This window comes from Phodopus roborovskii, unplaced genomic scaffold (assembly GCF_943737965.1).
Source record: "Phodopus roborovskii unplaced genomic scaffold, PHOROB, whole genome shotgun sequence".
Lineage (NCBI taxonomy): Eukaryota > Metazoa > Chordata > Mammalia > Rodentia > Cricetidae > Phodopus > Phodopus roborovskii.
Genome location: NW_026126645.1, coordinates 5,396,748 through 5,409,543, shown reverse-complemented (window position 1 = coordinate 5,409,543; position 12,796 = coordinate 5,396,748). Strand labels below are relative to the sequence as shown.

The 12,796-nt window shown below is 51.9% G+C and overlaps 2 protein-coding genes across 2 annotated transcripts in view; one reads left to right on the top strand and one right to left on the bottom strand.

Annotated features, from left to right (window-relative positions):
* Positions 1-12,796, top strand: part of Mrto4 (MRT4 homolog, ribosome maturation factor) — a 1,102,334-nt gene that overhangs the window by 952,065 nt on the left and 137,473 nt on the right. The window lies entirely within an intron of this gene.
* Ubr4 (ubiquitin protein ligase E3 component n-recognin 4) overlaps positions 2,773-12,796 on the bottom strand; it is a 112,382-nt gene continuing 102,358 nt past the window's right edge. Inside the window, exons 104-108 of the mRNA XM_051173471.1 lie at positions 11,934-12,128; positions 9,478-9,702; positions 6,575-6,665; positions 5,760-5,922; positions 2,773-3,155 (exon numbers count right to left, since the gene is read on the bottom strand). Coding sequence (XP_051029428.1) covers positions 3,091-3,155; positions 5,760-5,922; positions 6,575-6,665; positions 9,478-9,702; positions 11,934-12,128 — 739 coding nt within the window. The 3' untranslated portion in view covers positions 2,773-3,090. The remainder of the gene's footprint in view (positions 3,156-5,759; positions 5,923-6,574; positions 6,666-9,477; positions 9,703-11,933; positions 12,129-12,796) is intronic.

Below are 12,796 nucleotides of genomic sequence, written 5' to 3'. Positions count from 1 at the left end.
GCACAGAGAAGATCACAATGGCCAGGAGAAGACTGGGAGCCCTGGCTCTGCCCTGTGGAAGCCCCACAGCATGTGGCTGCAGGGGCTCAGCCTGGGAACTCACCTTGGTTGGCCCTCTCAGTACTGCTGGGATGGCTCAAATTGAAAAAGTTTTAGTATCCTGGGACACCATAGTCAACTCCAGGCAAAAAATGATCCTAAAATCAGGCATGGGGCAGGCCTGTCTGAGATGGGAAAAAGGAGTACTGTCTAGCAGTAATAGTAGCCAGAGGCGCCCCAATCTGTACCTGGTAAGGGGGCTGCCGCCCTCTTGGGAACTGGGCACACTGAAGAGCCGGCACAGCACCTGTTACTGAATCCTCGAGTAAACATATGCATGTTGAGTAATGTGGGGTCCTTGGGGGTTCCATACTCCCCTCAGTTCCCATGTCCCCAGCAGGCAAACTTCCTCTGAGACTCCACTATCACAGTCCAACTCAAAGCTGATGACAGAATGAAGAACCTGGCCCAAGCCCTGGTCTCACCACATATACATTATCTGGAAAGGGGTGGACCAGGCCTGGTGGGATGGGGCCACCCAGCCCCCCCCAATCCCAAATGGTAAATCCAAACAGCGTAAGTATACTTGGAGAGCTGGAGCCCAGGAGGAATGTGAATGGTGTGAAAAGGGCCAATGGCCTTCCTGCTGAATGGCTTCAGGGACTTAAGGCTGCAAGCCTCACTAGGCTTCAACCCCAAGGGACTTGCAGCTAAGCACCACGGCCCCACGAAGGACTGGCTCATCTGGTGTCCTTCAGGGTTCCTGCTACGGGACACGGGCGTGGGGAGGCTGTTTACTCCCCAGCCTGTTTTCCACCTCTGTTCAGGCACAGACCTGCAGGGCTGCCGTCTCAGCAGCTCGTCTGGGATGGTACAGAGCCTTGGAATGTGCATTCCATGGTCAGTGACGACACACTACTTAGGCCGAGAAGCAGAGTCTGGAGTGAGGGTGGCGTCCCCCCGCAGCATGTTTGCCAGCTGCCCTTCAGAAGGCCCTGTCCTGGGTCAGGCTGAGTCCCGACTCTGAAATGAGGACAGAAGAGCAAACCGCTGAGGGTGTTAAAGTCTTTGAGAACTTTGAGGAGGGAAACTATTTCCAATAGAAGTCACTTCTGTTGAGCCCGTCAAAAACACCCGGGGAGAAGACAAGCCGGACGCTAATCTATGAGAACTCTCCGCTCTGCCGGGCTCCTCGGTTGGGAACTCAAGCTCCTTCAGTGCCATTCCCCAGTCAGTCTCTGCCTGACAGCTGTCATTTGCTCTCCACTGGGCTACTCTTGTTGTCTCTGTGGGACACTGTGAGTGCTATTTGATTTGCTATATATGTATCTGCTACTTGCTACTTTATACACTCACTCAAAACCGAAAGCATGGCTACCACAGCTCATTTTCTGGACGCTGGACGGGACAGAACAGGCCTCTGCAAGAAATAATAAAAAGCAGGAGGGACCTTGAAAAGAGCTTTGTTGGCTCCCTTTCTGCGGGCTTTGGTTAACCTTCTGAGGGTGCTACATTAATCGGAGGTGTGACCCTAACTGTAGTCTGGCAAGTCCCCATCTGCACTGGCAGCCCTTACCCCACATGAAACCACTCCAATTTACTTCCCACCAAATGACAGGATGGTGGCTGTCCCCTCCCTCAATGCCTGAACTGAATCTCTGGAGTCCAGCAGGACAGACAAGTGTGTGTAAAGGAGACCCCAAAACTCCATCCTCCTTGCTGAACCCACCCAGACTTGGAGGTACATGGGAAAGGGGTGCAGACTCTAAGCAGCTGGTGAACAGGCCCTCTTCTAAGGGGAGCTACTGTGTTCTTCCTCCAGGGCAGGCAGGTGGTCTCCACAGTCCTGGGTGGCCCCCATTTTTTACAGGTAAGACACCTACAGAGGTACCCAGGAGGCAGAAGCAGGCAGGAAACCTGAGCCAGCTGCCCCAGAGTTAACTCATCCCTCAGTGTGCTTGTCTGGTCTGCCAGGGCCTCAGAACAGAACTCAGCGCTGTCCCTTTGTTCAGTTTGAGCACAATACTCCCACCTTGTGGCTGCAAAGGCTCTGGGGGGGGGGGAGTGCCACTGTGCCTAGGCTGTGGAAGTCATCCAAATGGGACCAGAGGCACCACAGGCCCAGATGGTCTGGGCCAGGGAGCGAGCCTTATGAACCAGACATTCAGAGGGGCTTGTGTCACTCAGAGCCTTTGGTTGAGTGGCCCTCTAAAACAAAGGAGATGAGAGCTAGCCAGCTCTCCCTTCCCACAGCTGTGACTGGGTCAGCCTTTTGCTGAAGTCGGGAAGGCTCTAGGGAGCCTAGGTGGTAGGGTGCAGGTCTCAGAGGTTCAAAATGCAACATCAGAGGCACCACACCTGTTAACTGAGGTCTCATCTGGGGACTTGGGGTTCTGGGTTAAGGATGCACAGGCTTTCTTTGTGTGGCTGCTAGGAAGGGTGGGCAGGAGACAGGCCTAGCAGCGGGAACAGCTATTCTCACTATCCTTAGTCTTCCTGGGGTCTCTCCACTCTGCCCAGCAGACAGCAGGAGACTGTCAATGTTTTCAAGGCTTTTGAAGTAGACGCTGACCAGGGCCTGCTCTGCTGAGCCCTTTTTTTGGCTAGGAACTAGAAAATCGTCAGGCCCATCCCCGTCCAGAACACAATCCAAATTCGGTAGTAGTCTTCCTGTTGTCACCACAAGGCTGTGAGTTTACTGGAAAGCACTGGGCAAGCAACAGCCAAACCCCCTTTCCAATGTGTACTAAGTCATTCATTTATTTCAAGATGTGCACACTCAAGCTGGCCAGGACAGCTCACAGCCCCTAGGTATGTATAGGTCCTTCAATGGCTTGGGCTATAGACAACTTCATAGCCCACGCAGCACACACACACACGCTCGATAGAACAGGAAACCTACAAACCCCAAGCCACTCCGAGAAAAATGAGGGAGGAGGGGGTGCTAATGCAGCATCCGTGGGGGAAATGAATGCACACGGAGGGACGAACGAGGGAGGAAGGCAAGCTAGCTTCAATCTCGTCACCGTGATCTCATTTCCATGGAGATGGTCAGGGGATTGAGTTCAATAGGTCCTTTAGGAAGCCCTCTGGATCGGTGATTTCAGACAGGAGACCTGGAAAGCAGAGACAGAGTGTTGAGTGGCATACAGGGGCCCCAGCCCCACTGAGTCACAGATGCCTCATTCATGCACAGAACATACTGAGGCCAGCACTTGCTGGATTCCAGCAATGGCAGGGAGGTGATCACCATGTGATAAATACTCTGCTCTAGATGTGGGTGCCACCAGAGACCATCAGACGGAGGTCAGTTTGGATTCCCTGGAGTAGAGGATTTCAACCTGTCCAGTGGCCATTAAAGAGCAGCAAACCACCATTCTGAGGTTGGTTGTTTGCCCCCAGACTGGCCTCAAACTCACTATGCAGCTGAGGATCTCCTCTGAGCTTCTGTGTTATCACGCCTGGTGTGGGGACTGAACCAGCACTTCATGAATACTAGGCACGAATACTAGGTTGTACCCGCCACCCCAGCACGGTGCTCTGTGTGTGTGAACATAGTGTGTCTTTCTCCATTGCCCTCATCTTATTTTCTAAGACAGGTTCTTAGAGTTTGCTGGCTGGCTAGACTGGCAGGCCAGCAAGCTCAGCGGGGGATCCTACTACCTGCAGCCTCCTAGTGCTAGAGCTCTACCCACACCTGGCTTTTGTGGGGGTGCTGGGGATCAGAACTCAAGTCCTCCTTATGCTGGCATGGCAGTCCATAGCTGAGCCTTTGTCCCCAGCCTTTGTCATCATCTTAAAGTGACCAGGGAACAGCAAATGCAGAACAGGAAGGGCAGAACAGGATAGAGGCCTCTGGGTTCCTCTGGGCGTCAGTCCTACCACACCCCTGGATTCCTAAAGCTGCAGGGGCAATAGGGACTCCATTTCTTCAGTTCTCAGAAAGAGACAATAGGGGGCCCTCCCTGCCTGCCATGGGGACTAATGGAAGCCTTCATGGTGGAAGAACCTAGCATATCCTCTACACCAGGCCCCAGCAGGCACCTGACCTCATCAACAGTGCGCAGCAGACACTGAAACCCCGAGTTAAATAAACATGAGCATCCGAACAAGTCACCTCTAAGCATCTGCAGTAACAAGGCAAAGCGGCCCAGCTGCTTCTCTTGGCCCCAGAAGGTGTCTTGTTCTTGAATTTGAACAGGGCATGTCTGCTGTTCTGGCAGTTTAAAGTTTTAAAGTAAGGTATAAAAGCCTGGCCTCACAAAGAGACTAGAGGCTCGCTGCTGCCAGGGCCTGCCCAGGCCTGGAGGCAGGTGAGTCCTTCATCTCTGCTCACCTCTTCTCACTAGCTCTGACTTTCAGTCACTGACAGTCTCATGTGACAAGCACAGGCTCGGCACTGAGGACACAGCTGTGTGCTCTTGGTCAGGATTAACTCTGAGGAAACTAGTGAGTCTACTGCCTAAACAGCCAGGCTGGGGAACACGGGTGCAGAGATCAAGGAGCTATGAAGTAAGAAACAGACAAGCAAGGGAGCCTGAGTCAGCTCAGACACCCAAGGGCAGAGCCCACTGGGCCAAAGAATAGTTGCCCACAGAGTGCCTAGTCCTGGGCAAACAGAAGAATGCATGCGACAAGATCCTGGGCCTTTAGTGGCTCTCCTTCCCAGGACAGAAGGGAAAAAGGGAATGTTAATGTTAATAGAAGCATTGACTTGGCAACAGGGCCCGGGGGACTCTCCCCTGCACCTGGTGTACACAATCCCCCACAGTCAACAGCCCAATGCTGAGAAGCAGGAGCCAGCTAGCAAACAGGAGCTGGCCAGGCCTGGTTTCCTCTGCTTTGGCTTAGCAGCTCTCCTTTCTAAGACAGTTCCTGTGGAGGGCTATGACACAAGAGTGTCTGGGACCTGGGAAGGTGTAATCTGTATTCTAGGTTGATTTTCCCAGGCCCAACCAAGCCCGAGTCACGGCCTGTTCCTATCACTTTTCAGATATGATACCCAAGTAAGTTTCAAAGTGTTTGCAATTAAGTGACCAATGTGTACAAATAACTTGTAGATAGGAGAGAACCGACTTGAGTTCTGGGAGCTGTGGCACACTCAAAGTCACTCCTTGCTGTCAGTCTCCACTTACTCCACGCCTGCCCAGGCAGTTGTGTGCAAGGAAGACATGTGCCCTTTTTCCTGTTAATTCTGAGTCGTTGCTAAAAGTCAGGACCGAAGGAGCTTGCCCCATATGTACTTTCCATATCCACTCAACCTCAATCGTCCCCCTAACAGCACCGACAGGATGAGGCTAACCAGAGTAGCCCAGAACACTGAGTCATGGGCAGTGGTGGAGTTGGGAGGCCATGGGCACCAATGCTTGCTGCACCAAAGCTCTCTCATCTGTGGCTGTTTGTTTTTGTTTTTAGTTTTTTTTTTTTTTTTTGGGGGGGGGGGGAGGAGGAGATAGGGTTGTCTGTCCTGAAACTTTCTATGTAGATCAAGCTGGCCTCCAACTCAGAGATCACCCGCCTCTGCCCGAGTGCTGGGATTAAGGTTGTGTCACTATATCCCAGCAAGTGGGCCGTTTGGATGAACCCCTCCCCTATGACTGGAGGTAGCTACTGTGTACCTATTTCTTCTGCTCTGTGAAGACAAGACAATGGCCAGTTCCACTGAGACAGACCTGGGCTTTGCCCCAGAGAATCTCTACAAGAGAAAACTGTGCATTGACCTGCTGCATCGAGGAACTCTGAGAAGGTCTCCACTGGCATGAACTCCTCCTGGAAGGTTTTCAGGGCTTTGTCAGCAGCTTCGTAGATGGGCATGTCATTGTGGCGGATGTACTCGGCCAGAGAGCAGGACCAGCCGCCCTCCGTGTTACTGGTGGGCACCTTCTACAAGAATCAATGAACATGGGGCCAGTGAATAATGGAATGCAGCTGGCTCTCTGCCTCCATCTCAGCCCTGTGGAGAGCCCTCCCAACACGTACCAGGGCCTTCCTGGAAGCAAGGAGGCCCCCTACCTCCAGGGCCCACTGGTCTTAGTTACACTCCATGAGGCCTTTGCTAATGCAATGTTCCATATGGGCCCACAATTTCAACATGGGTCTTTCCCATACCTGCACTTCCAAAACCAAGATGACTGGCATCTCTGAATGGCTCACCCCCACACACCAACCCACCCAAGACATGTGAGCCCAGCAGACAGCGAGCAGGACATTCTACTTTAAGGTGGGCTATGTAGTGCACATTCACAAAGAGCAAAGTGTTACCTATGGGCAAGGACAAAAGTGGGAAGGTTGTCAGTGTGCCTAAAGCTCACTGCTTGGGGGGTGCATGACAAAGTGGCCTCAGCTGCCAACTGCTGGATATGCAGGTCTGAGCTGAGGGCACTCACCTCTCCCTAAGTGGAGGCCTTTAGCTTTTCAAGGGTAAAGCATCCAAAGCTAGTGAAGAGCCTTGGGATGTGGCCACCAATGGGGTTTGGGCAAGGATGCACACATCCCACACCTCTTGAAACTGGCTGGGCCCTGAAGTCTTTCTTACCTTAAACATGTTGTAAATGAGATCAACAAGAGCCCAGAAGAGCAGGGAAGAACGGTAGGCAGAATAGTCCTTCACTGCCTTATCTGTTAGCCTGAAAAGCAGAGCAAAGATGTCTGTGCAGGCCCTGCAGAGATGGGACACAGTACTTGGGGACTGAGGGTACACCTTGAGCAAAGAGCAGCTGTGGGCAGGGAACCTGGAAGTCCTGGCTCCCAGGGCTGCTGCACCAACTCATCTGACCATCTATCTCATCACTTTTCTAAAATGAGGAACAGAAACAGAGGCATAGGTAAATATGGCTCTAACTTAGGCACAAGGATTTCTGTGCTCCCCTGTAGTCTGCCCCCAACAAACTCCCAAATGTAACGGCACCTAACAACAAAGAAGGAAAAACAAGGTTCTAACTCATACTTTACCTGCCACCCACCAGGAGAAATCTACTAGACAGCCAAAACAGCCAAACACGTGCTGTGCAGAAAACTGGCAAGCTGGTAGAAAATCAGTGTTGAGCAACCGTGAAGTCTAGGAATGTCCAGGCAACCACCCAATACTTCCCAAAATCCACAGGTAATCTCGGAGGCGCTCACACACCCCTTTGTCTCTAACAAGCGTCATCAGCACCTCAGTGATCTGAGTGCCTGGGAATAATGGGGGCACCTAGGTCAAGGTCCACTGCCTGCAGTAGACACTGACCCCCCCCCCCCGCCCCAAGGGATGATTCCATTGGGTTCTGAATGATCTCCCAGCACAAGGGGAGATCTCAGTTGTGGCTGTGGAAGTAAAGGCCAGATGAGCCCCTGTTGTGACTTAAGGTCATCTACATCTCACAACTATGGTACATAGCCAGGACAAGCAGCAGCATGCTCATCATCAACTACTCATTTAGTTTAGGGCTTGCCGTCTAACTTACAAAGTCAAGCCTGTTGGCATGTGCGACCTGTATGTAGCCTCTGCTATGTTCCCTCCTGCCCACCAGCCTGGGAGAGGGAGGAGTGGCACAGCTGTCAATAGTACTGTAAGATGGGCCTGAGGGTAAGGACAACTGTCCAGATACCCAGGAAATTCCAGCGGAAGCCCAGGCAACTTCTAGGCTAAAATATCTGCTGAATCCATTTTGCTGAATGTTGAACATGCAGAAGTCATTAGCTTCTCTTGAGCTATAGTTTATATACATCCATCCCCCCACCCCCGTCCTTCCCCCCATCCCTCTTCCTGTTGTTGGGAATTGAACTTGGGGCCTCACACATGGTAAGCAAGTGCTCTACCACTGAGCTCTAGCCCCAGCCCTGTAAGCTGTAGCTCTGTGTATCTGCCACTGCCTCCTACCCCAAAACGCACAGGACTTCAGACAGAACCTGCTGCCAGTGACAGCACCCAATACCTTCTGCACATGCTTGGCTGAAAGGCCTCTCCTTTAAGGGTGTCCCAATCCTGAGCAGGCCCTCAGCACCTTTTCTGGTCTGGCAAACAGCAGGCTTGGAGTCTGGGCCACAGCTGGGTTTGGCCCTCTGTGGCTGTGCTGTGGCTGTGAGCTTGAGTCTTGTGTGACCCTGCCCAGCTTAATTATTTACAGCTAATTAGGAAAGGTGACTAAACTGCTACATAGGAAATGGCAATGCATGAATGGGGCGCAAGCTGGATTTCCTAATTAAGCCATGACTGAATCAGCTTTTCCTCAATTGCTGGGAGAGGAATGAGTTCCACTTTTGGCTGAAAGAACCGTTTGGGTGGGCTCAGTCTCTACCCTGCCGTGGAAGCCTGCCTGGTAAGTGGTCATCCTGGGTGCCATGAATGCAATTCCTGTCTCCTTAACAACATCGATATCTGAAGACCTAACTTTTGCTTTGAAGCAACTAGTTAACATTAATAGTAGGGCTCTTGGGACATCCTGGACATGACATGGTTGGAATGGGGCAGGAATCTAACAACTCGCTCCTTCCTACTTGGCTGGACTCAACAGGAGAGTGGCAAACTGGTCACTCTGGGAGCATGAAGTGCTTAATAGAGGAAAAGTCTCAGGTGGGCCAACTCAGGTGCTGTTCCACAGGGTTATGTCAACACCTTCTGCTCCCTTCCTGGCCTCTAAGTATGGAAACAATCCCTGAGCCTAAGTTAATGAGTTCAGAGGCTACAGCAGGACTACACAGGGACACCTGGTATTCCCCTGGCAGAAATAAGCTACTAGTCCAATGCTGTGGTTCAGCTCCCCAGGGTAGGCAGGTACTATTCACGTCCAAACTCAAGTAGTGGCTGAGTCTATTCTGTGTGCTGTGAATGACCACTGGGGTATTTATTGTCAAAGAGCTCAAGAGGAAGGCTCTGACTTCACTTACAGATGGCTCTTTCAGATAACTCCCATCTGACCCAAACTACGATGTAAAGTGAAGAAAACAGGAACCACTTCCTGCACGTACTCCTCAGTCAGTACACACATGATTGCAAGGAGGGTATAGCAGGCCTATGGAAGGTGGGGGCAGGTGAGCCAGGAAGGAAGGAAAGAGGAAGGACAGGCTTTTTAGTCACTGGACAAGAAATTGCCTGCCACAGCCACAGCCGCACTGAAACCCTAGTTTACAGCAAAGCCAGCAAGAGCCAGAAAGTCTGGCTCCCTGGCTTAACCTTGCTGCTTGTCCTAACTCCCTCACCAGCCTTATCCCCTGAGGCCTGGCTGTCTTCCTTTATGAATTTTCTACAGACAGACACCCAGATTCACCTTTTCAGTGGCTCAACACAAGACCCAGAGGGGCTCAAACAACTGTCCACCACCAGTCTAGACTCTTAGGGTAACTACTGGAGCCAGAGTTGACAGCCAGGTCAAATGAGCACACCTTCAACATGAACGCTTCACATGACTGAGACAGGCTGGGATCACTGAATGTGGCAGCTTCCTAAGAGGCACTGACCTGGAGGCTCCTCCTGGAGCCACTGCCCGGGCATGCGAGGCCACCAGCAGCCTGCGTAGAATCTCCACACGTGTGGCCTTCCACTGCTCAGGGGGTAAAACATGCAGGGCCAGGATGGTGAAGTAGTGGGGGCCATCTACATCGAAGGCGCTCTCTACCCACTTCTCCTTGGGCTGTTCCAGGAAGCCTTGCAGGTTCTTCTCCTCCCGGGATGTTGCTCGGGTTCTATAGGAAAAGAATTCAGATGGAAACAGGGAAGAGGAAGGGCCAACCAAGATGGCACTGAACAATCTTCCAGGCTTGTACTTCCTCCCACCTCCTCCTCTCCAGCAACCCAAGCCTTCTACCTGCTCAGGTCCATCACTGTGTCACTTTAGCCCAGTCCCCAACACCACCTGGCTCTTGGATAGGGCATGGTTACTAACTCTCCATTTTTCTAGAAGCCCAGGGAAGGAAGTGACCTACCAAAGTCACCAAGCCAGCAAGAGACAGAGTCAAAGAGTAGGTTCTCTGACATGGTCAATAGCCCACCTTCTCCATGAGTCCTATTATGCCAATGTGGTCTACACTGCATGTGCCCCCGGCACCCAGGCTCCCTGTGTGGGCTATTTGCTCATGGCTTGTCCTCCCTCCCCATCATCAGCAAGTTCTTCCGGGCAGGCAGCTGCTGCCTATCTGAACTGTGTGCTGATGACCACAACACACTGACTGCCAGGCATTGTTCTTAGTGCTGCACACGACTTTTCTCATTTAATAGGCATACGAAGCCCATAAGAACCACCTGTCCAACTGTACAGGAGAGCAAGCTATAGTACTAGGAACTAAGTACCATGCCAAGCAAAGACTAGACTGAAGCCCTGGGTCTGGTTCTAGAGTCTGTCATCAACTCTACCCCTTTCTCATGACAAAGTCTTGCCAATGGCCAGGACCCACATGAAGAGGCCAAGAATCTTCAGCAGTGTCCCTATAACCTACTGGTACTCATCTAGGAGGGGAAGACAAAGCATCACCAAAAAACAGTATCCAGGCAGCATGGTCACAGTCATTGCCTATACGGATGCAGGAGGATGGTGCAAAGACACCCTGTTTTGTTTTGCTCCTGCAAAATGGGACCAATTGGAACCCTAACTAGCTCTCCATCCCTGTGGGGAACCTCAGACTTCTGGCCATGGCAGGCTCTTCTCAGGTTCAAGTTTGGCTCACTGGTTCAGCAAACTTGCTTTTGTGCTTAAATATCCCATCAGAGGCCCAAGTGCCTTATGACCAAGCTCATGCCATTGTTCAATGGCTAGCAAAGGAAACCAGCCTGTGGCTGAGAAGGAGGCCCTGCCTGCTCAAGGAAACTACAACACAGCCAACACCTGAAGTCACCAGTTCCATCTGGTGGGGTCAGTCCTGGGAAGTGTTTTCCTCATTGGATCTCTGCCTGAGCAGTCCACTCTAGCTTATGGCTACCAAGAGGCATGTCTCTGCAAAACCCACAGCCTTTGTCAGGGCCCCAAGAACACTGGCAATTAGTACTGCTAGGGCCTGCAGCAGGGTTCAGACAGTAGAATGCCTGTGCTCTTGGCAATGCCAGATGTCTCTTCTGACAGCCAGGGTGTTAGGCAGATGATGTCATGTGCTATGAAGGGCCCTGCCCTGCAATTTAACAGTGAAGCCTGCAGTCTTGAGGCCAGACTTTATCTCACAAGGAAAAGGGAGGAAGGGAAAATCAAATGTCGATAGGGAAAGGACAAGAGCTGACTGCCTTGGTACCTGATAGCATGGCAGCTTTGTGGGAGGACTATGCTCAGCCATCCCATGGCTACCAGCTGCCTACTAAAGCCATGGATCTTGGGAAGAAGGCAGGTCTGTACCCAGTCAGACAAAATCTGAGAGTGCAGGCACAGAGATACCTCACTGTGCTCTTAAGCCTGGCTGAATGGAGTAGCTTCTGCCTCCTCAGAAGCTTCTTTAACACCCTATACAAACAGCTCTTTCTCCCCAGCCACATTCCTGTTCAGTTGCTTTCCCAATATTCAACACCCCCAGTCCCCATCCTTGCCAGAAGCATCACTGAGAGGCTGAGAAAACCCGTGTTCCACTCGTGCAGCTGCCTCAATCCCACCAGAAGCCTACAGCTGTACTGGCTGTGTGCTCTGACTAATGACATGGTAAGACTCCCCTCCATGGTCCTCATTTGAGTCTGAGAAATGGAGGAAGCAGCTTCTCCATCCATTCTCCCTCTGAAGGCCAGCACAAGACCAGAGTCCCTAGCTCCCATAGTGGGAATGGGGCAGCTCTGTAAAGGAAGTCACCCACATTGCCATATTCTCTGCAAGCCTCAAAACAGTGGATTAAAAACCCCTTCTCAGTAAAGGCTGGCGGCGGCGGGGGAGGGGGGGGTCTAGCTAGGCAGAGAGGGACATGGAGTGTTAGCCAAGGGAGCACCCGGGGCCACAGGATATACTGACGTGTTCAGGACGTAAAGCACGGTGTGAATGATGTACGGGATGAGGTGGATGTTGCTCTCCCGGCCGCCCCCACCAGTGTCTGCACTGAATGACTGCTCCATGGCGAAGCGCAGGAAGAGCAGCTTGATGTCATGGATGTTGAGCTGGTACGTGGGTTCCCGCTGGCCTGTACACTCCTGGAGGTAAGTGTTATGCCTAGGGAGAAGCAGAGCCAACATGACACGGGAGCCAGGCTCCTGGTAAAAGCTAGGGGTGGAGCGCAGAGCTCTCCTTCAGGTCCCCCTGGCCCGCTGACTGCAGACGCTGCTCCTGCTGCTGCATGTGATGCTCTTGGTGTGGGCAAGAGGCCACCAATTGGGGACTCATTTCTTAACTGACAGATGCCATGGCCACAGGTGATGACACATTGTGGAGAAATGGGAACAAACTCATTTTGGTGTCAAGGTGATTTGTCCTTAAGAATCTTTTCACCCTCCAATATGCTGTGCCTTTCTTCTTCCTAAATCAATAGACAATCAGCTCTGTGCCTTATTAAATGAATGGCCCTGGTAAATGACTCTACCTATGCCCCAGTTTATTCACGTGTGCAGCACAAACACACAGTACAGAGCTCAGCGTGCTATCCACCGCCCCTCTGTTGTCACTGCTGCCACCAGACATCTGATGTAGCTTGTACCCCTGGTAGCTTTAAAGAACTCCATGAGGCCTCCTAAACACATGAGGACCCCAGCAAAGCTTCAGTTATCGTAGTTGACTATGTAGGGACAGACAGGTCTTAGAAGGAACTCCCACCCCACCCAGCCCCACCCCCAGTTGCTTTCACAATTTAAACACTAGAACTGTTGGGTTATGGTGGCACATGT